Source organism: Rhinopithecus bieti, unplaced genomic scaffold (genome assembly GCF_001698545.2).
Source record: "Rhinopithecus bieti isolate Rb0 unplaced genomic scaffold, ASM169854v2 scaffold_13744, whole genome shotgun sequence".
Classification (NCBI taxonomy): domain Eukaryota; kingdom Metazoa; phylum Chordata; class Mammalia; order Primates; family Cercopithecidae; genus Rhinopithecus; species Rhinopithecus bieti.
The window spans coordinates 19,543-43,032 of record NW_016807577.1 but is presented as its reverse complement, the minus strand read 5'-3'; the positions used below and the strand labels follow the sequence as shown (position 1 = coordinate 43,032).

Below are 23,490 nucleotides of genomic sequence, written 5' to 3'. Positions count from 1 at the left end.
TGTTTTAGCAAAGAGACTGGTGGCATTTTGCCCCAGCCCTAGATATTTGTGGAACTTTGAACTTAAGAGAGATGATTTAGGATATCTGGCAGAAGAAATTTCTATGCAGCAAAGCATTCAAGAGGGGACTTGGGTGTTGTTAAAGGCATTCCATTTCAAAAGGGAAACAGAGCATAAAAGTTTGGAAAATTTGCAGCTTGACAATGCAATAGGAAAGAAAATCCCATTTTCTGAGGTGAAATTCAAGCCAGCTGTAGAATTTTGCATAAGTAACACGGAGCCGAATGTTAATAGGGAAAATGTCTCCAGGGCATGTCAGAGTTCTTCACAGCAGCACCTCCCATCACAAGCCAGAAGGCCTAGGAGGAAATGATGGTTTCATAGGCCAGGTCCAGGGCCCTCTGCTCTGTGCAGCCTAGGGACTTGGTACCCTGCATTCTAGTTGCTCCAGCCATGGCTAAAAGGGGCCAAGGTAAAACTTGGGCTGTTGTTTCAGAGAATAGAAGGCCCACACCTTGGCAGCTTCCACATGGTGTTGAGCCTGCAGGTGCAGAGAAGTCAAGAACTGAGGTTTCGGAACCTCCACCTAGATTTCAGAGGATGTATGGAAATGCCAGGATATCCAGGCAGAAGTTTGCGGCAGAGGCAGGGCCCTCATGGAGGACCTCTGCTAGGACAATGTGAAAGGGAAATGCAGGGTTGGAGCCCCCACAGGATCCCTACTGGGGCAACACCTAGTGGAGCTGTGAGAAGAGGGCCACCAACCTCCAGACCCCAGAATGGTAGATCCATCAACAGCTTGCACCATGCACCTGGAAAAACCACAGACACTCAATGTCAGCCCATGAAAGTAGCCAGGAAGGGGGCTATGCCCTGCAAAGCCATAGAGGCAGAGCTGCCCAAGACCATGGGAACCCACCTCTTGCATCACCATGATCTGAATATGAGTCATGGAGTCAAAGGAGATCATTTTGGAACTTTAAGGTTTGACGGCCCTGCTGGATTCGGACTTGTATGGGGCCTGTAGCCCCTTTGTTTTGACCAATTTCTCCCATTTGAAATGGCTGTATTTACCCAATGCCTATACCTCCATTGTATCCAGAAAGTAACTAACTTGCTTTTGAATTTATAGACTCATAAGCGGAAGGGACTTGCATTGACTCAGATTAGACTTTAGACTGTGGACTTTTGAGTTAATGCTGAAATGAGTTAAGACTTTGGGGTACTGTTGGGAAGGCATGATTGGATTTGAAATGTGAGGACATGAGATTTGGGAGGGGCTGGGGGTGGATTAATATGGTTTGGCTCTGTCCCCACCCAAATCTTATCTTGAATTGTAATTCCCACAATTCCCATGCTTTGTGGGAGGAGCCCAATGGGAGGTAATTGAATCATGGGAGCAGGTCTTTGCTGTGATGTTCTCATGATAGTAAGTATCACAAGGTCTGATGTTTATTACAAGGGGGAGTTTCCCTGCACAAATTCTCCTCTCTTGTCTGCCACAATGGGAGATATGCCTCTCACCTTCAGCCATGACTGTGAGGCCTCCCCAGCCACGTGTAGGTGTAAGTCCATTAAATATCTTTCTTTTGTAAATGCTCAGTCTCAGGTATGTCTTTATCAGCAGCATGAAAACAGATTACTACGTCAAGTGAAAAATTCTTAGCCTGAGTTGCAAACAGCAACTGGATGGCCTTCCATTCAGTGAAGCAGCTGTCTCATTTCTGTGTAGCTGCATGAACATATCTAGAACACCAATGGTAATATCCTAGCATTCTGTGCAGTTCTCACACAAGGGACCTGAGTTTACTATCTACCTCACAATAAATAAAGGTAATTATACTCACAGTGATCACTACATAGGGTGTGAAATAAAACAGTCACAGTCACAAATGTTAGCAATAATTTCTCAGCTAGTTGACAAAGTTACCCACTAAAATAAGCTACAGACAAATCCCACATCATTTCTATCAAACTTTTCTAAGGCCACTAGTTTTGCGGCAATTGGAGCCTCAGATAGCCTGAGATCACAGCCAAGAGCAGCATGTAAAGCGAATAACCCTTTAGGGATATGACACTCTACACGTTAGTTTTGTACTTTCAAAAGCTTATTGACTTAGGATGGAGACACTTAATATGTGGTATCAATCCTTTCATGTGCATGTGATTATTTACTTGGCAATCTATACTAATAACAAATTGCACCAAAATGCAAAGCTGTCTACACCAGCAGATTTTATCCTAAGGTAAAATAAACAAAACATATGTAAAGAAATCATGTATAAAGCTACATTTATTAACAAATTCATTTCCTAATAAAACACCATCTGCAAGCAACCCTCAGTTTCCACTTGATATAAATAGGCCTTTTACTGTTTTCAGATGCAGTTCCCAAAAAATTATTCTAAACCCAACTGCAAAACACATCAGCAATTTGTTGTTGTTATTGCCAGGAATGTTAATAAACTCTATGACATGAAGTTTTGTTTGTTTATTTATTTATTTATTTATTTATTTTTGAGACAGAGTCTAGCTTTGTCACCAGGCTGGAGTGCAGTGGCGCAACCTTGGCTCACTGCAACCTCTGCCTCCCGGGTTCAAGCTATTCTCCTGCTTCAGTCTCCCGAATAGCTGGGACTACAGGTGTGTGCCACCGTGGCCAGCTAATTTTTGTATTTTTAGTAGAGATGGGGTTTCACCAAGTTGGCCAGGATGGTCTAGATCTCTTGACCTCATGATCTACCCATCTCATCCTCCCAAAGTGCTGGGATTACAGGTGTGAGCCACTGTGCCCAACCAACATAAAGTTTTTAAACAAATTATTTGTTAAAATGACATGCCTCAATTGAAAAGTTGACCTTCTGCAATGAAGTTGGTTATACTTCTAATATCCTTATTGTTGATACAGAAATTCTAAGATGCATTGAAATGTTTCAAGGATAAAAAATAAAAATCTCCCCACTATATACTCAATATGTGGACACATAAACAAACATGGGCACACACACTTGCACATCACATTTCAGTAATAGTTTGTGATCTCTCAATTCATAAATATAATGTTATCTGCTTATTTGTATATCTTAGAATGCTGTCTGTTTTCTGGCCATTCAACCCATCCCGCTTCACCCTCTCCACAAATGCACTTCACTAACACTCATCAACCTCCTGTCACCAGAGCAGGGGAAAAAGTTGAGAATGCTCAAAGAAATACTGTGATTGCTCCACGGATAAGTCTTTTTGGTAATAACTCAGAGTAATGTTACCACTCATCAAAGACAGCTACACTGACTAGGGACCCGGAACCCAGTGCCTGAAACTTCTTGGCGCCAGGAACTGGGGCTGAATTCTAATGCTAAGTGTTTTTGAAAAGTGCATCAAGATTTAATACAGTGAATTTTCAGGCTTGGTCAGAGTTTTAGCCACGTAAATTCCATTAGGTTCAAAGCTCCGTAATGCTCCACCCTGTCTATATTTATGCCCGCATTTTAATCTGCACCCTTCTAAGCTCTCTTGGTGGGCTGTGTAACCTCTCTTTTCTTTTCCTCCTATTTTTGGTTTTCACGTTACCCTCGGGTTCTGTATATGCCTCTGAGTTTAGGGCTTTAAGCTTCTCTCTACTCTTCTGTCAAATCGTTTGTTGAAACGCATATTTTAAAATAAGTACTTTCTTCACTGATCTCCTATCATGACTTTATTGCACCTGGCCCGTTTTTCATACAGAGGTCTACCAAGGTCTGTTTGTACCATCACCAAAGGCTGCATGCACATAGGCTGCTCCCGGGATAATTGTCTCCAGAGCTGATGACAGCTCAGATTGTCTTTGAAAATGTACCTCTCGTTGGTGTGCCAGAGCACTGAGTGAAAGCATGAAGTCATTTCTGAATCTGGGTCAGCCATTTTGTGAATGTATAAGAGAGAGAATTACAACAGAGTGGATTTCACTGGGTCTGTGATTTGTCGCTCTACTAATGAGGTATGGAAACAGGCTGACAGACTGCTTTATGGGGCAGTGCTATTTCCAGATCAGTTCTGGCTGTGTAAGGAGGGAACAGCAGCAGATACCAGGGCAAAAGAAGAAACAAGAATGATATCCCCATCTCCCATTATACTTCTACTTTTTCAAAGCAGATCTCTTTTTTGGTTTTAAGTATTAAAGCCTGTATTAAGTCATTCCGTAGAAATTATGGCTAGGATTTCTCAATGACAGAACAGGAGCAGAGCAGAGTAAGAAACACGCAGACAGAATACAACTGAAAAGATATAACTCATGATGGATTTCCTAGCAATTGTTTACATTTGTGCATGTTATTTGATTAACATTGTGGCTTAGAAAATGTAATCAAGTAACCATTTTTGAAATTCATTCATTCAACAAACATTTATTGAATATCTATTATGTGCTAAGTATTTGCTAGGCGCTTGGGATACAGACAGAATGAGGTATTCCTTGCTCTTAGTGAGCTCACAGTCTAGTAGAGGAGATAGAAACATAACCGAATCACTACAATACAATGGAGTCGGTGCCAATCAAGGCATATAGAAGGTGCTAGAGGAGCCGAGACAAAGGGGTTTTTAATTAAGCTGAGGGGATCAGGGAAGCTTTCACAGAGAAGGTGACAACTGACCAGACCTGAAGAAGAAACAGGACTTCACCAGGAAGACAAGGGAGGGTGGGGAAAGACATTCTAGGCTGAGGGGACAGCAGGCCAAAAAGCAAGGAAGCGTGATAAAGCATGACATGACAGGGAACCACAGGTAGTCCCATATGGCTGGGATTTCAACTGCACATGAAGAAGTAGTGAAATATGTAGCCAAAAAAGGAGTATGAAGCTAAAGGGTGAAGAGCCTTGTATGTGTGACTAAGAAATTTGGACTTTTCCCTGGAAGTGATGAGAAGGCACTGAAGAATCAAAAGCAGGGAGTGACATGGTCAGATCTGCCTGTTAGATGAGCCTGCATGGATGGTATGGAAGAGAGGTGAGACTAGAGGGAAGGAGACCAGTCAAGAGGGGCTCTCACAGCAGTCCACTGAGGGCTCACAGGTGGTTCAAAGGCAGTGGGGGTAGAGGTGACAGACTAGAGAGATACTTAAGAGGAAGCTTGACAAGACTTGATGAATGATGATACAAAAGCAAAACTGCCTCAGAAATGAAACAATATTAAAACATACATTCAGAAAATCTAGTCAACAGCCCCAGGCCTCCCTCCCTTTATGTTCCCATTGTCCTCTGAAATCACCGCATCTGCTGAGGATAAATAAAGGAAGGAGAACCAGGGGGCTTATAGGGTCACACTTCTCTAACTCAGATACCACTGACTTGGAATCTGTGACCATTCAGACAGACTGCCTGTCACTCCTATTGAGTAAGAATTTAACCCTACTTCTTCCTCTGTATTATTTCAAGCCTTTAGTCACCAGTGACAGGAATCCAATCTAAAGGCAGTGGCTTCTTCCAATCAAGACCTTGAGGTGCAGTAGACAGCCGCTTACATGGTGGTGTCTGAGAGGCAGCACCATATATGCTCCCCACCCAGGGACCACAAGGCCTGGAATCCAATCATTAGCGATTCATTCCTCAGAAGAGGCTTTGGTGCCTCTGGACTTCTCTTCTACAAGGCAATGATTCCTGAGATGGGTAGGATATTTAGTCATTCTAAACCAGTGGGCTTTAGTTACTTGCAATGCCTTTTGCTTTGACAGAAAGGATGAAGGTAGAATAAAAGGGCTATGTAGATACCTGTGGAGGAAAGAGATGCAAAAGGGAAGATTGATGGATATGGAAGATAACATTAAGATCTTGCCAAGGAATAGCTCTGTAATCACTCAAGAAACTAAAATTCTTAAAGAATTCCTTCTATTTCAGGTTCCAGCAAACCACACTTCTACATTCTTCTACTTTAAGGAACTTCTGTATTTTAGGTTTAGAATATGCTATTGAGTAGTGAAGGCCTATAGTGACTCGCAATCTTCTCATGAACCTCATACTACTTATGACCAATTATAATCTCAAATGTTATTCATTTGTACATAATATTACTACAACTGTATTTTATGAAACTCTTTTATAACTCCAACTTGTCAATCATTCAGTCAGACCAACCTTGTCTTTTGTCATTCCAAATTATGGAGATTTAACTTTGTTTGCAGTGTGTTAATCAGTTATGTCACAAGTGACAGAAGATCAAAATTCAGACTCTGAACTTGAAGAGTATCCTATACAGCTCAATAAGGTAAATGAGAGCTGCTTGTGAATACTGTATTATAGAGGTTAGAGCAGAGAAATTTAAAAAAGTGAAACCAAACAAAACTTTAAAAATTACTTACTTCACTTGTTTGGAGGATGGTGAACTTTGGCAGTTTAGTCTTTGAACTGGCTGCACTGGGTTTTCCATCCAAGAGTGTTCCAAATGACAGATTCCCAAAGCTGTTCTCAAATTCAATTGAAGGTTTCAGTGTTGGCGAGATGTCCGGTGCTTGGTCCTGGCCATCCATGGGTCTGACGTATGCAGTTGGCTTTTGCTGCCCCATGCTTGTTTTGCAGTAAAGCCCTGGTGGGAAGTTTTGAACTGAAAGGCCACTGCTAGGAGCTAATAAAGAGGAAGCCACTAGGGGAGACCCAGGTGCTTGCACGGCGAATTCAGATTTTTCTGGTGAATTGGATTGAAAGATTTCTTTGAAAGCATCTTCTCCACTAGACTTAGGGTTACTGTCTTCCTTTGCAGATGGGTTTGACTCTTCAACTTCTCCAATCTGGGGCTGTTCAGCTGGGTAGACAAAGAAGTCTTCCAGTTTGGCTTGAGACTGGTCCTGTGTCAAAGTCTGCATCTTGTTTGGCTGACCACTGGCCTGGCTTGCCAGTACAGTGCTAGGGTTATGACTATCACGTGACCACTCAGGTTTTGATTTTCTGTTGCTGTGTATTAGAGTTGAATTCAGTATCACAACAGAAGGTGGAGGCATTGGAGCTGAAGGATGGGTATTATCCTGGTGAGGTGGAATTATTCTGTTCTTTTGTTCTGGAAAAAAGCTTGGTTCATTTTTGTTGATGGGATTCTGGGGCACAGAATTCTTTGGAATTCCCACTAGATGATTCTGATTAGAATGATTAGTTAGCAAATCCTTCATTTCATCATAGTTTCCAAGCGTGTTCTGGACTCGGTTGGCAAGTGCATCACCTTTGTTTGTCTAAAATAACAAAAAGATGGGGGTGGGAGGAGAGAGAATGAATAGGTTTGTGTTTCCTAATGTTAATGTTTCAAACAGATGCCCTAAGTAGACTACCATACGGGGTTCTTTAAAATTGTCCTGCTGCCATATAATTTCATGCTTTTCATGTGCTATGTAAGAAAAAAAAATCAATAACACTATTGAAAAAGCCTCTTGGAATGAGCGGATATGACTAACATTTGTATACTCCCTAGCCAGTTCTTAAACATGCTCATTGAGAAAAAGTTTTAAATTATATCATTTACTAATTTTATTAGAAAAAATAATTTATTCTGTGACAGATGAGCTGAATTGCTACATTCTACATTGTGATTAACAACTTTTGCTTACCAATCATTGGAGTTATAATGGAATGTTCTACCTATATAAATGTTTGACATATCAGCCTTTGTACCACATTATACCATGAAAAAGGCTTAGGCTATTGGATAAGAAAATCAGTTAAATTGTACTACCATGACTATGATAAGTTTAGAAAAGGAATGGAATTAAACAGCATCTAATTGAGCTAACTTATGACTAAAGTGAATCTGATTCCTTCTAATCAAAGAACTGTATGAATTACTAGTGTTTGCCTGTATATTCTGGAAAGACTGTGTTTACATATTGATGATTCACACTCATTTACTTTGAAATGGTGCAATTGTTCATCAACAGTGACTCAAGCCCTTCTGTGTCTTTTCAATTATTAAGGAAAATCTATTCAAGTATTTAAACTGTTGTTTAAGTAAACCAAAACAAAGTTATCTTTTCAAAGTGATGTTAGCCTAACGTATAGCAGTTAGAGAGGCAACCAAATCATTTTATGGACAGTTAGTATACCAGCTACACCACCCCCTGTGGGATGTATTTGTTCTATTAAAACGGTTATGATTGTTTTTAAAATAATTATGCTCCTGCATGGGTTTTTGTAATACAGAAAGCAAAGTTATCATACTAAAAAATGATGGGTAGCTGTATACTTGGAAATGACTTTGATGCAAGCTCAGTTGTTCACCCCCAAAAGTGGCTTTCTTTATTCTCTTTATATGCCAAAGAGGTTATCAAAACAAGCTGCTGAATTCAGAAAGCCAAAGGACTTTTTTGTACCTAGGCTGCACTATCCTGGCCCAAGATGTTGCAATGATAGAAGGCTACCAGTATTCAAGGAGCCATCTGGCAAGTGGGCCACAAAAGATATCACCCTATGTGGCCTTCAAGTCCCAGAAGCCTTGGGTACATTTTCAATGCACAGGAGGGAGTGACCATCTAACCATTGGTACACTCTCTGCTGAAGATAGTTGTTTAACATCTAAAATTTTTCACATGCCGTTAACACAGCCCAGTCTCCTGGTGTACACAGGGAGTATACCTATCCAGGGCTAGCATCTCAGTCTAAACTTAGGTTGTATGCCTGTGTGTTTTCCTCTTTATGTGAAGATGGGAGGATATGCAGATGGATAGAGGGCGAAGTGCCAGAAATGGGTGAAATCGTCTGGGGAAAGAAAACGTAGAAAGAGAAGACAGGGATTCGCAGAGAACCCTGGGAAGCATCAACCTTTAAGAGACTGAGATAAGATGAGGAGCCAGCAAATGATACCAAGAAGGAACAATCAGAGAGAGAATCAAACCAGTAATCTTGGCCTCATTATCAGCACCATCTCCATATACCATATAAAGTATTTTACTCATACCGTGTGTGTGAACCCATATGATACACTTCCAAAGAAATGAGGGCAATAGGAGAAATATAAATTTCAAAGATTAAGGAAAAGTATGCTAAACATATGCCAAGGGAGCTTTGTCAGGGACAGATATTTTTAGAAATCAAGTAACTACATGTCAGTTTTAGTTTGCTTATCCTCCAATCATATATTGCATCATATGCAACCTTAGTATTGAAGTAGTGATTAAACAATTAACATTCTCTATAATCCTCAGCTGAATAATCACTCTGTTTTCAAAAGTACATCTGAAAGATATATTTAAAAGTTATAGATGGATAGAAGTCACTTTTACTTCCTAAAAGTCTCTAGGTTTGTCATTTTTAAAGGCAGGAATTACTTTTTAGCCCAGACAAGAATAAACCCTTTGTATATAGTGGTCTCCTTCAACTGAGTTGCACAATGAACCACATGGACAGCAGCCAAAACCAGGCTCCCTGTTCAATCTCTAAATTTAAAACAAAAAAAAATTCATTGTGCTGAGGGTCCAATAAGAATCTCATGCAAGCTTTAAACATTTGTAGGTTATTTTGGCCTATCAAACAGATTACCTCTTGGGTCAGATGTTTGCCTCATGAACAGTGATACCTGGCCATATTCAATGATCTGACCCAACAAGGGAAAACAATACCATTTCACTTCCCATTAGAATGCCTTCATTTTATTATCTGGCTTTCACAGAAACAGAGCTCTGCAAAATCAGAACCTTGTCCCTAGGTGTCATAGAGACCACTGTAATACCTCCATGCCCTGAGAAGTCATTGTAGTCTCCTTAGGGAAACATAATCAGGACTCAAGAATGTGAAAGCTCATTTGCTTATAAGCAAGCTAGTCAAATTCCTGTTCTTGTTTCAGGAGTAAATAAAAGAGGTTCATATTTTCCTCAGTAGGGAGAACCTTGCCTACCTTTGTAATATCTCTTCACTGACATTTACTTATAATGATCTGGGTTTCTGAAGCAAGCTTAGGTACACTTTTCGATATCTAGGTTATAAAAATATACTTGAAATTAAGAGAATTTCTAAACTGGCCAATGTCTAAAACTGTCTATGTGAACAAAATTAGAGGAAAATTGACATTTCTCTCAATAAGTCTAGAAAATCAACCTTCTACTACATAGTGTATACTACACTTATGATAACTTTTCTTGAATAAAACTATGAGTTCTTAAAGGTCAGAGACTACATTTCACTTATTTTTATATAACCAAGATGTAGCACCACGTCTTGCGCTTATCAAATACTCAATAAATTTTTATAGAATTGAATAGGATAAATTAAAATTCATACCCTGTCTATATCAAAATAAAGAATTTGCAATGGCTGGAGTCAAAGGTACATAATAGAAAGCAAAAATCAGGCTAACTTGGTTACTACAATTGAACATTAAATTGAACTTTGAGTTTCCTGGTAGCTAAGGCAAAAAGGAAAAGCTCATAGGTTACAGAATTATCTTTGATCGAAAGAAGCATATCCTAATTCATTAAACGAGACAAATGGTTGTCTGATAATAAAATGTGAAAAGGAATTCCTCTCATTGATATGTTTAGAAGAACAGTTGAGCAATGAAACAATTTTTGGGGCCTCATTTTCCAAGATGATGCAAATATATCTTCATGTGGCTTTTTCTTAAGATGACTAACTCAGTGAAAGCATGTCTGTATGTGGACTTAGAGGTCTAGGCTAATACAATCCAGGCGTGCAGCTTTCTTGCACACTAATGACACAGGAGTGAAGCTGTGATAACCTGGAGAAATGAGGGATGTCATCTCCCTTAGACTAGTTTCCTCATAGAGCAATTGTCTCAGAAGGACATGTGCCAGGAAATGTATAGCACACAGTTCAAGGTTGAGTTCACAGGTGATGCTTTCTGAGTTGCTGATTGAAGGAAGATCCATATGGTTTGCATAACAGATGTTCTGTGGCTACACGTAGGAATTATTGTAGTAGTTCTTAAGACAGACACTGGTAAATTTGGGACCCTCCTGAGGCAGGGTTATGCACAGAGAACACATGGACACAGAGCCTCAAGAAGTTCACCATTCAACAATTGGCACATAATTAGCAGTCCAGTCCAGGTCGTCAGAGTAAGCACTCCACCTTCCCACCACTGGAGGTGGGTAACTGTCAATCAGTTTTTAAATTTCTCAAGATGGAGATATGAGAACCACTGGATAGAAAACCCAATGAGACCCGAAAAACATTTATACACACCTACACAATGTACTCTCATTATACACCATAGCAACTTCTGATTCATATTAAATGTTCTTTTTCACCCTCCTGAGTCTTAGTAATCCTATTAAGGAGCAAAATATTCTTGATAATCTTGATTGAACATTATAAACGTGACAAAAATGAAATTCAGCCATTTTAATCAATTATATGCTTCTTTCAATTATCCAATTCTTTACTTACCAGTCTAGATAATTGGTTGATTCTTTAAAGGTAACCTGTGCAGCCTTTATTTTCTAAGTAATCACAATTTCTCTATCATCAGGAAATGTATTTTCCAAGTATTTTCAGGCATAAATTACATGTCTGGTTTGTGGCTCATGACTAACAGCATTCCTTCATTTAAGCTTTTTTGCCTCTCATTACTTCAGGAAATGCAAACTTCCCTCAGTTTGTTTCTAATGCTATCTACAAATCAGTAGTATAATTTCATTGCATGCAAGACTAATGTGCTAGGAGGCTATTGTACCATAGTATTTCTTTTTAATACAAGTAGCAAAATAATTTAAGTTTTGAAGCTCATTGTTTTATTTTATTTTATTGTGGCCAACATGTGATTTAGTAATTCATTTTTTTCGAATTCTAGTATTTTTGCAGTTAATCTCTCTAAGCTCTAAGTTTCTATTTCCTTCTTTACTCTAATTATAATAACGATAATACCTGAATTTGTATAGCACCTTACAGATTTCAAAGCAAGTTTTCCCACATTATTTCATTTGATCCCTAAAACAACCATGTGAGTCAGCAGAGTAGGTCTGGCCTCCATCTGGCCTCTACCTCTATGTGCCCCAACACAAATGACCTTGGGTAAGCCACTTAATAATCCTCTCTGCACCTCAGTTTCCTCATTCCTATTGGGCTATGAAGAGTCATAGAATGTTACTATTCTTATTAATTACTATGATTCAATCCAGAAAGGAAAAAGAAAACCTATGGATCAGAGAAAGGGAGTTTCTTCTCCACTGTCACCCAGCAGGTAAGCTGATCAAGTCTTCTGACTTCCCGTCAGAGGATAAATAACTTCCTGTTACAGATATGGAATCATACAGAACTGGATGCAAAGTCTAAATTCTCCATGTATAAGGATATGAAAATGCAAAGAAGCCATCTCACTTCTCTGAGTTAAAATTCCTCATGGAAAACATGGGAAAATTGCACACCCCAGTTGTTATAAGGTCTAAATGAGCACACACATAAAACTCTAGCACAGTGCCTAGCACACAGTAAGCTGGCATGCACTTGTTACATGCCAGTTCCTTACCAGACTTAGTGCACTAACCTAGACAAGTCAAATGGCTTCATGTTTTTCAGGAACATTTGAAGACATCCTTCTCAATAGCATAACACAAACTCCAATTTGAAAATCATATGCTACAAAAGCAGCCCAAGAGAGAAGTTCCCTATCACTAACCAAATCTAGGGGCGGTCAACATTCTCTCCATTCTAGCAGTGGTAGAGGCAAAGAAAAGAAGGGAAAGAAATTAGCCAGGAACGTGAGAGATCACCATTTATCTTTCTGCCAAGAAAGGATAATAGGTCCTAGAGATCAGTGTTCATATTGGCTAGTTTATGAACCACTGGCGCTATTGGACAGGTAACTGGACCTTGTTTTAGGCTTCAGGGTAGCAAGAACTTTCCTGAAAGTCTTGACCCACCATCAGGAATGTTTATTCTAAATTTGATAAGTCCTCCCGCTGCCACCTTAGGGAAGAGCTGTGGTATGTCCTCGTTTCTACCGGTGGACCATGGGTCAGCTCTAGGACTCCCATGATCATTGGCATGTCCAGATACTCCAAGGGTATCCAGCCCAGTCCTGGTCTGGGGAGCCTTATGGAGGTGCAACATCAGTTCTAGTATTCTGTTACTCCTCAGTCCTGTCCCAGGGAACCCTGAATGTGGACACAGCTCAAGATGACAACCAATCATCAAAGCAAGGGTGAAAGAAAAATAATTATTAGGTCAACAATCACTAGCATTATTCTTTTTCTTCACAGTTTTGACTTAAGAACAAAGGTTTTGGCTAGGCGTGGTGGCTCACGCCTGTAATCTCAGCACTTTGGGAGGTCAAGGTGAGCAATCACCTGAGGCCAAGAGTTTGAGGCCAGCCTTGCCAACATGGTGAAACCCCATCTCTACTAAGAATACAAAAATTAGCTGGGCATGGTGCTATGCACCTGTAATCCCAGCTACTTGGGAGGCTGAGGCAGGAGAATAACTTGAACCTGGGAGGTGGAGGCTGCAGTGGGTCAAGATCGCACCACTGCACTCCAGACTGGGTGACAGAGTGAGACTCCGTCTCAGAAAAAAAAAAAAAGAAAAAAAAATAACAAATGTTTTCCTCATCAGGAAGCACAAAGGTAACAAGCTACTAATCACACAATATGCCCTGCCCCACACTATACTAAATGTTCCCATCTATGTCTCTACTTGATGTACCCTTGTAATATCAAGACAGATGGCTTTTGAAACTTCTGAAAATGTTGATAACAGATTTTTTCAACTGCCTACTCAAAAATACACTGCTAACATTTAAAAAATGGATCTATATAACAGGCCTTGTGAAAAGATGGCATTTACCTTAAAGGTACAAGACCATCAATTCATCGTGACTTAAAATTATGAAGGGAGAATAAATCAAGAGTTCTTCACCTCATTATAGTGTTGACGATAGTGTGGATGTTGGATTTTAAGAATAAACTTTTGAGTAAAGCTCATTTTTCTAACCCATCCAAAGATAACATGTAAAACTTATCTCCTTGTTCCTTCTTCACCTTGAGAAAGGATAAGACACTTATCATGTTTTGACCTCTCCTCCATTTTCTGCAGAAAATGGAAGCCCTGATTTCTTGCACTTCCCCAATCTTCCTTCCCCTCTCCTGCTTTGTTCTCATTCTAATGTTCTATTCCCACCTTCCACCCCATAGCTCATTATTCCTCAATTGCTCTCCATCTTGTATTATTTTTAATCTCCTCTGGGACCTTTCTCCACTTAGCTTCACCCTTCTCTCCTGTATCTTCCACCTTCTCTTTCTCCATTGAAGTCATTTGCTTCCCATCAATCTCTAAACATATGCACGTTTATCTCATTTTTCTAAAAAGCTTCCCTTTATATCATTCCTCCCTTTACTTTCTAATGTATCTTTCTTTCTTTTTTCCTCCATGTAAAACATTTCTGCAAGATCATATCTACATTGACGTCTCACTTTCTTTACTTAACCACTTCCCATTTATTCTCCAACCCCTGGCGGCTTGGCATCCCACAGTGACCATTGTCATCAACAAATAAAACAACTCTCCCTAAGGTCACCATTACTCCTTAACTGATAAATCCAAACAGCCACTTTAAAGTTCTTACCTTTCCTGACCTCTCTGAGGCACAGCAAATCCTTCCACTACAAAATCCTTAGTTCCCTAGGTTTCTATTAAATGTGTCTTTCCTAGTTCTCTTCCTACCACTCTGATCATTCCTTTGGAGTTTCCTTTCCTGGCCTCTGCTTTCACCACCTCTTTTACCCCTTAAATGGTGCTACTCCCAAGAATTGTTTGTCCTCCTTTTTACTCCATAATCTCTTCAGTGATGGTAGGCATTCTCACAGCTTCCACTGACACTTATAAGACAATAACAGCTAAACTTCTCTCTTGACCACTCCCATGAGTTTCAGACCTATATATCCAAGCCTTCTGGATAGCTCTCTCCTGATACCTCTCTAGCATCTCAAAGCCAACACGCTCAAAACTAAATTAGTTATTTCTTCTCTACAAGCACCAACCATGTTCTCCTCCTGAACAACTTGTTCATGATACCACCACCCTCTCAAATAAAAAACTTGGGAACCATTAATTCTTATTCCATACTCCCCACATGCAATTAGACACCCAATTCCATAATTTCAACTTCCTTACTCTACCTTAAATCATTCCTGATATAAGCTCCCCTCATCAATTACAATAGCTTCTTTATCTTTCCTTAGTATCCCCTCCCTGCAACCCATGGTCCACACTGCCCAACATCATTCTAAACTGTTCATTTGTCCTGGCCATACCATGATTTAAATATTTGTAATGATTTTTATCATGTAAAAAATTATGTTCAAACTCTTTATAATGAGTTTGAGTACAAAGTCTTCACTGATCTTTCCCTTGCTATCTCTCTGTCACCATGCAGGCATGCCATCACTGGTTCAAATGATCTCTGCCACTCGACTAGGAACTCCTTGAAAACACAGACTATGCTATTCCTCTTTGTACACTGGTGTAAGGCAGTGACTAGTACATAGTAGGCCTTCATAAATTTTCGTTAAACCAATTATATATCTAAATATATACCTTCAAAGTAGTATAAAAATTAACCTGTTGATATGGGAACACTGCTTTTTTATGGATCATACTATTACTGACAGATTGAAAACCAATAGCTTAGGTGACCTAAGTTTCTTCATCAGGCTTACCAAACTTGAAAGTTCCTGCAATGTCTCAATCAAGAGTTGCCTAGTTGCTTTGAACAAGGTAACAAGACCCTAGTCTCACCAGTCACCAATACAAATAGCTTACTCTCTACCCCAAAGTAGTATTTGGGCCTATGCTGTCTTCCTTAAAAACTTTCCTTTTCCAGAAGTCACTGTCCCTTAAAGGGTACTCTTCTAAAATCACAGCTCCTGAAAATTTTCTCTATTGTTGTATTTCTTACATCATTTTTGTTTTATTACAGAAAATTACACTGATACTACATTTCAATAAAAACCAACCAGCTGCCAGCAATTCAATAAGATTCTTCCATCATAATCTCTTCCCAGTCGCCTCTCATCTCTACCCCAAATAGAAAGTTTAGAAGCAGTCACTGTAAAATCAACACTTGTAGACACAGCAGTTTGATGATTATTGGAGCTACACACTAGCCAGACTACCACTAGAAATTCAACTTAACTATACTACCCCCCTCTGGTTGAGACAATCTTCTAACCCATGATTATTAACCATCAGAAAAAATGATTGGCTTTTTTCCTTTATTCTGGAACAATGATTTTCAAAGAGCACTCAAACCACTGAAGAGCTGCTAACAACCTAAAATGGAAAAGAAAAACAGTGGCCTTGCAATGGATGACACTGACTGGGAAAAGAAACAGATATCTCTATTGACATTCTGATGAAGTCTTCAGGCACTGCCTACTGAAAATCACAGCAGTAGATAGAAAGTGTCAAGGGGGCATTCCTTGCTGTAGGAAGTGTTGGGCAGAGAGGGGCTCATTGGAAACAGGAAGTCTCACAAGTATCTCTTCAATCCTACTGTGCTCCCAAAAGAAGATGAAATTTGTTTCTGAAGACTTCATCAGAAACTTGCAGTTGCCTCAAATACAGTGTATGTACAAATTTCACTTGTAAAATATATTCTCCTGGAAATGAGTTGGGTGCTTTAAACATAAATCAAATGTTGATTAGTGAGTTCGAAAATGTAACAAGCAACCATTTTCCAGAAAGAAAAAATACATACATATTCAGCTACCTTGTATGGCTCCCCAAAAAGATCAAAGCCTGAAGAAAAGAGATCGTCTTCTTGCTGGACTTCTTGATTCCTCCGTTCCCATTCCCTTTTTTTAAGTGCACTACGGTCTTGTTCATAGTGACTGATATGAAAAGGAAAAGACAAAAGAGAAAAGATTAATTAATCATGCGAGTCATTTAAATTTTTGTTGTTGTCAATAATAAAAAAAAATTTCAAGTCAACTTGCTGCCCAAGTTGACACTGCATAGAGAGCAGATAATCCTTTTCATTACACCTATTGAGTTTAAGATCCTGACCAGCTCTTCAGAATAAAGATGAAAACAAAAACTTGCTTATCTGAAATTACATTCATGACAAGCAAGTAAAGCAAAATTCTCTTCCCTTGTCCTTGTTTGATTATTATAAGTAATTACATACTCCCCAAAAGTCAGTCCACAGTGCAGAAAGGTACTAAATTAAAGTTACATTGTGTTGCCAACTACCTAGGGCTCAGAATCCACAGATGTCACAAAGTCCTAAGAGAAAAGAATTATCAAAGTATGGAGCTGCAGATAAACTGGAATTCTGTCCTGAGCCCATAGCCAAAGTGAACTCACAGGAGAATTTAAGGACATTTTCGGAAGTCCACAGAAAATAAATAACCAAATCACCTACACTTCTTTTGTTTGGTTGTTGTGGTATTGGTCTTCTCATAGTTTTCTTCAAAGGTGAATGGAAGCCTTTTTGAGAAACTCTTCACAAAAAAAAGGGGGTCTGACTTGAATAACAAATGACTAGCTGTGGATGAAGAAAAGGAGGTGTCAAAAGCCTTTAATGACCTCAATGAACAAATGTTTTACAAAGACTAACTGTGACTCTCATCACATTTCAGGCTTTCCCATTGGAGGATCAAAAGCTCCTAAACAACATTTAAGATATATTCCAGGCCTTTTGGTATTATGGAATGGAATGCTTTCTTACTAAGAAAACAATTATTTTCTTCATCATGCAAGACTGCAAATTAAACCATAATTGTAAGTCTCGTAGCAGTGTATTTTATTTTATTCATTGGGTTTTTTTCATGCTTTTGATGTTAACCTTACCCAACGTGAGTACATATACACTGGGCAAATTTAAATTACATAAATGTACATAAAATGCCTAGCAGGTGTTGGATAAATGTTGGTTTCCTTCCCCATGTTAATATTCCCATGTTAAGACTTAATTAGATAATTGACATGCAAATGAACATAATAGCTAAAGGAATTACAAGAGATCTACTGATATAAGAGTACAGTTGACAGGCTTTGACTATATCCGAAACCTTAATATCTGTCATTGGTAGGCTAGTTTGCTCAAAGTATCATAAATTTAATTTACAAAGTAAGAACCTAGAACATAAACTATCTGTGCAGCTTAACTAGATGTTGATAAACATGGAGTGTACAATGCCACTACACTTAATCATCCACTTTTCTTCACAGGAATCCTTGAGGTCAAATTCAAAGTGACTTTGATAACTTCATCTCCTGGATAAAGAACACTCATTTCTCCATTAAAAAACAGTGACAACATTTATAGGATGTTTAAATGCACATTACACTTTCATAATACAAACAACGTCAGATACATTAAAGCTCACTGGACCATTCATGAGTATATTCAACAAATGTTATCACTGTCTGAGCAAAGCAAACAAAACCTTCAGAGTCCTACCCAAAGCCAGGGCCCACATCTAGGCCTCGCCTGGTCAAGGAAGATGTCAAGTCCAGATACTGGAAGGCAGCCTATCACTTGTAGTCTCAGATACCCTCCACAGGTATTAGATTTCCTAGCATCATCTTTCATTTCCATTCACAAGTTGAACTCAGAATCCCAAACAATTGCTGTGTGTCTCAATGTGTCCATGTTTGAGACTGACATGTAACTAATCAGGCACAGTAACATCTTCGGTCCGTTAAGTGTGGCGTTTGTGACTGTATCTCAACACCATACATTGGCTGTGTGTAATCCAATCCCATAAATTTGTCCAAATGTAAGAAAGATTGGGTGTTAGGGTGGGGGTACAGTAACAAGTTAAAGCAATATTTAGTGAGGGTGGAGTTGTTGCAAAGGAGAAGGACACTTAATTTCTCTGCTTTCCATAGCAGATTAGTATCGACACACAAACAAGAACCAAAGTCTTTTCATTCTGAGTAATGCAAGCAGGATGTCAGTTTTCTAGCTATCTGTTCATTTTGTGCACCTGACAGCTCAGAATGACAGGCCCATAGATCACATTTAATTCCCCCATGAAGAGAACTGAAGTGCTTTGGTCTCTTGGCTTCGCAAACTACTTTCCTTCTCCTCCAAGGGAAAGATATAATTAAAACCCTGAAGGAAAAAGAAAGAAGAAGAAGAAAAGGAAACATGCTTCAACTTGCATGACAACCTTTCAAACGACCAGCAGTAAGGGCACTTTCGGTGCTTTGGCCCTGGCTTTGATTTGTTACGAGGCTCTTGGCTGCATTTTGCATCAGTTCATTAGCTACCAAATTCCAGACACAAATTTGAATAGCAGATTGAGTGTGCACGCGGGTGTTATCCGTTGCAAGCAAAACTGCCTGCTGCATTTTTTAACACATCCAACAAAGAACAGTTAATTCTCATATCTCTGGCGAGAATGAATTTAATCTCCACAGAGCTCCACTGCTCTTGGAAGGCAACCAAATATCTCCAACTTTTTCCTTTCTTGCTCAGCATGGCGTTGTATTGAAGGCTTCACACAGTGAGGTCTAATGAGTAATGAACTACATGGTGATGAGGCTTTCAGTTGATAATGTCACTGATTTCTGACTGAAACCAACATTACTAATTTGAAGCACCAGCTAATTAAAACCACAGCTATGTATTTAGCCGCTTGTTATACCTACTGCAGTTTATAATTATGAGGACCTCTTTATCTACTCAATTAAATTTCTTATGATTCAGGCAGGTTGTGCTTGAACCTGTGAGCCCTGTAGAGGCTACAGGAAAGTATATGTCTGTCCCCTGATAATTCGATATATCTTTACGCACCCAGGCCTGCTTTCCAAAGGAAAAGAGCTCCATAGCCCACAGAGAAATGCTCAAGCCAAAAACCTGAATTAATCATCATATCATTGGCATGAACAACTCAAGTTTCTTCTCAGTGATGAAGACAGGACGAATTGATCCTATCAATCAGCATGAAAACCCATGTTCATACTGAGAAGTTAAGCCAAAAAGCTCAACTCAAGGATTCACCACACTTAGCAAGTTAGGATATTTTCCAACATTTTCTCCTGGATATAATAAAATCGGTCACATTATGATAACACAAAACTGACCACTCAAAATCAAATTTACTATGAATTAACCAAAGGTTTTAGGTTTATCTCTCTCCAGGTTACCTTTTTGGAATCCCTATTTCACTGATATCCACACTAGCTGACTGGAAAAGGTCAGAAAGAAGAATAAGTCCCATGTAACTACTTTGTTAATCTCCCTGGTGGAAGGCATGATGGTGAGAAGCTTCTATCACAGGATTTTTTTTCTTTCTTTCTTTCTTTTTTTTTTTTTTAGATGGAGTTTTCCCTCTTCTCAACCAGGCTGGAGTACAATGGCGCAATCTCGGCTCATTGCAACATCCGCCTCCCAGGTTCAAGCGATTCTCCTGCCTCAGCCTCCAAAGTAGCTGGGATTACAGGCACCAGCCACCATACCCGGCTAATTTTTTGTATTTTGAGTAGAGGCGGGGTTTTGCCATGTTGGCCAGGCTGGCCTTGAACTCCTGACCTCAGGTGATCCACCCGTCTCGGCCTCCCAGAGTGCTGGGATTACAGGCATGAGCCACTGCACCCGGCCCAGGTTTTTTATATTAGCTGTGATTTCACCCACCCGTGTGCTTCCCAGGCCACCACAAACAGAGGAACTGCCCTCATTTACAAAAGAGGAAACTAAGGCCCTCCCAAAACGAACAGAGGCAGCTGTCTCAAGCCGTCATCAAGCTAGTGGCAAAGGAAAATCTGAATCTGCTTCTTCCATCTTCAAGTTCAAGTAATATCTTCTCCTAGCCTTCTCCTTCTCTCAGACACTTGAACCTTATCTTGTATGTAGATAACTCTCATTTTGCTCATTAAAAACCTCAGGTACATTGGTGGGACAATAAAATGCAGGGCACATGTAGATTCCCTGAGATCCAGAAAGTTCAATTACGCCCTCTTCATTAGCGCACAGTGGTAGCCCACGCAGGCTGACAATACAGGCTAGTCTTTTACAACAGAGACTGTTTAAAACAGGAAGAGAGTTTAGCAATCATCTAGTTGCAGTGCCCTCATTTTACAGATGAGGAAATAGAACTAAGTTAAGGTAATGGGCCTCACAGTGGGTTTGTCAGAGAACTAGGAGGCTGGAACTCAGGCTTTCACATTCCCAAGCTACATGGTTTGTCCCTTCTGCCTCCTGTGTTTCCATCACACTTCAGAATGAAGATGAGTCTCACATGCACTCCATTGGTCACCTTTCCTTAGGACTGCTTTTTATTAGAAATTGCCAGTAGGGAAAAACTTTAGGGATTTAATTTGGATTCGAGTATAGAAAACCATTAGTTTCCTTATATCAAAATGTACAGACCCTAAAGGGATTGTAAAAATTAACTGCATCGGTGGGGAAGAGGCTGGGCGAGGGAGAGTTAAAACCAGTTTCAGTCCATTTGGTTCATATATTTCATGAAGCCTAATACTCATTGTTTACCTAATTTGGTTATTTTACAAAGCCACTTGGGGAAACTTTAAAAAATTGATATTTTAAAATGATAAATTTGTTTTAAAATACTGCTAACATATGATTTGCTGTAGTAGTGGTGTACATAAAGGTAAATAATTCAGCCTCACGTGTTTTCCAGTCCAACTACACTAAACGCCTTTATTTGGCTAATATTTTTGCAAAAGCATAAAAATACATACTTAATCCACCCAAAGGACAAACATAAGCTATCACTCACTTCTTGTGGTTCTTCTGAATGAATCCCTGCCTTCTATAGCATGTGTAGATATTTATCCATATTATATGTTCCAGAGAGTCAGGTGACACTTTTTCTATACCTAATCCTATTTTGAATTTGACACTCATCTAATCTCTACATAACTTTTTTCTTAAGAAAAGAAAATCTCTGCTATCCAATACCTTCAAACTTAACCCACATTATGTAAAATGCTAAATTCAAAACTATAAAAACAGCTCAAAACAGGCCATCATTATTTTACATATATAGAGTAAAAACACAAGAACCTTTGATCTGGAGGTGTGCAAAGGAATAGGAGGCAAGCAGCCTTGGAAAGGAATTTTCAAAACCAGTAGAACCTCCTCAGCCATATTTAATGGCAGGACTCATGAGGAACTCTGAATACCACCACTCTCTTCAGCAAATGTACTATCTCCCTGCAAACACTATCTCTCATGAAAAATAATCAAGAAGAGAATGAAAAGGTGAGAAACACACAAGTTTTTAGCTCTAGACACCTGCCCATCTGATCATTCCAATTTGTTTTTTATTTTCCTTTAAATCTGTGGTTTTAAAAATTATGTAGACATCAATAGTCCAGAAGTCCTGGAAGAAACAGGCTTAATATTTCAATGTAGGAGCATCTTGGGATTACCTCATTGCCTCCGTTTCTGAAAATGGAAGCAAAGATTCAGCCCATCTGCAAAGCCTGTCTAATCATCCTCCAATTAAGTCAGGCAGATTCCCCAAGAGCCATCCCTCCTACCTTGTTTCTGTATCCCCTGCTTTGCTTCTTTTCTAGTCCTCTCTTTTCATTAATAACAGCTCGATTGAGATATAACTAATATAGCATACAATTTCACCCATTTAAAGTGTACAATTCAGTGGTTTTTAGCATATTCACAGAATCTTGAAACCATCATCATGATATAATGTTAGAATATTTTCAACTCAAAAAGAGGATCTGTACACTTTTAGGTATCATCCACTCGTGCAATCCTACCATCCAGCCCAGCCCTAAGCAACCACTAGTCTACTTTCTCTGTGAATGAATTTGCCACTTCTAGATACTTCATATACATGGAATTATGCAAGATGTGGTTTTTTGTTCATGGCCTCTTTCACTGAGTATACTGTTTTCAACGTACATCCACACTGTAGCATGGGTCAGTACTTCATTTCCTTTTATAGTTAAATAATATTCCACTGTATGGATATTCCTGGTCCTATGATATACTGTGCTCATTAAGAGGATTCAATCTTGTTTTTTTCTAATGATTCAACCAGGATTCTCTAAGTCTCCCATTAGACTTTTCCCTCCTTAAGGTCAGAGGTTTTTAAGTCACTGCATCCTCCAACTGAACACAAATAACCTTTCTGTACACAAATAAGCAATGGCCAGTGCAAATGTCATAAGGAAAACATATTTGCTTTTTTGAATAAAAGTGTGTGATTAGGCTTTGGACAAAATTATTTTGACTGGCCTACCAAACACTCAAGAAGACATTGTCATCTCTCTAAGAAACACAAAATACTCAAGCTGCAAAGATAATTTAATATACTCAGGAATGGTAAAACCTAGTAAAACCTAACCTGATGCCAATCAAAGAAACAGATTCTGTTGTTCCCAGGTAGAAAGCTTTAAGGAATTTTACAGTGTGTCAAAAAAAGATAGCATCCAGATTTAGATGATCTGGGACAGGCCCTGTCTCTTTCACTTACAAGTTTCTTGTTCATTAATAAATTGCTTTACATTTAAAGCCTCAGTTTCCTCCTTTGTACATGAAAATAAACCTTATGTCTTCTCTACATGCAGTTAGTGTAAAGGTTAAATATGACAG

At 39.2% G+C, this 23,490-nt stretch overlaps 1 protein-coding gene across 1 annotated transcript in view; it reads right to left on the bottom strand.

The window, feature by feature from the left end:
- AFF2 (ALF transcription elongation factor 2) overlaps positions 1-23,490 on the bottom strand; it is a 402,781-nt gene that overhangs the window by 366,096 nt on the left and 13,195 nt on the right. The window contains exons 2-3 of the mRNA XM_017882824.1: positions 16,669-16,789; positions 6,329-7,189 (exon numbers count right to left, since the gene is read on the bottom strand). Of these exons, the coding sequence (XP_017738313.1) occupies positions 6,329-7,189; positions 16,669-16,789 (982 nt within the window). The remainder of the gene's footprint in view (positions 1-6,328; positions 7,190-16,668; positions 16,790-23,490) is intronic.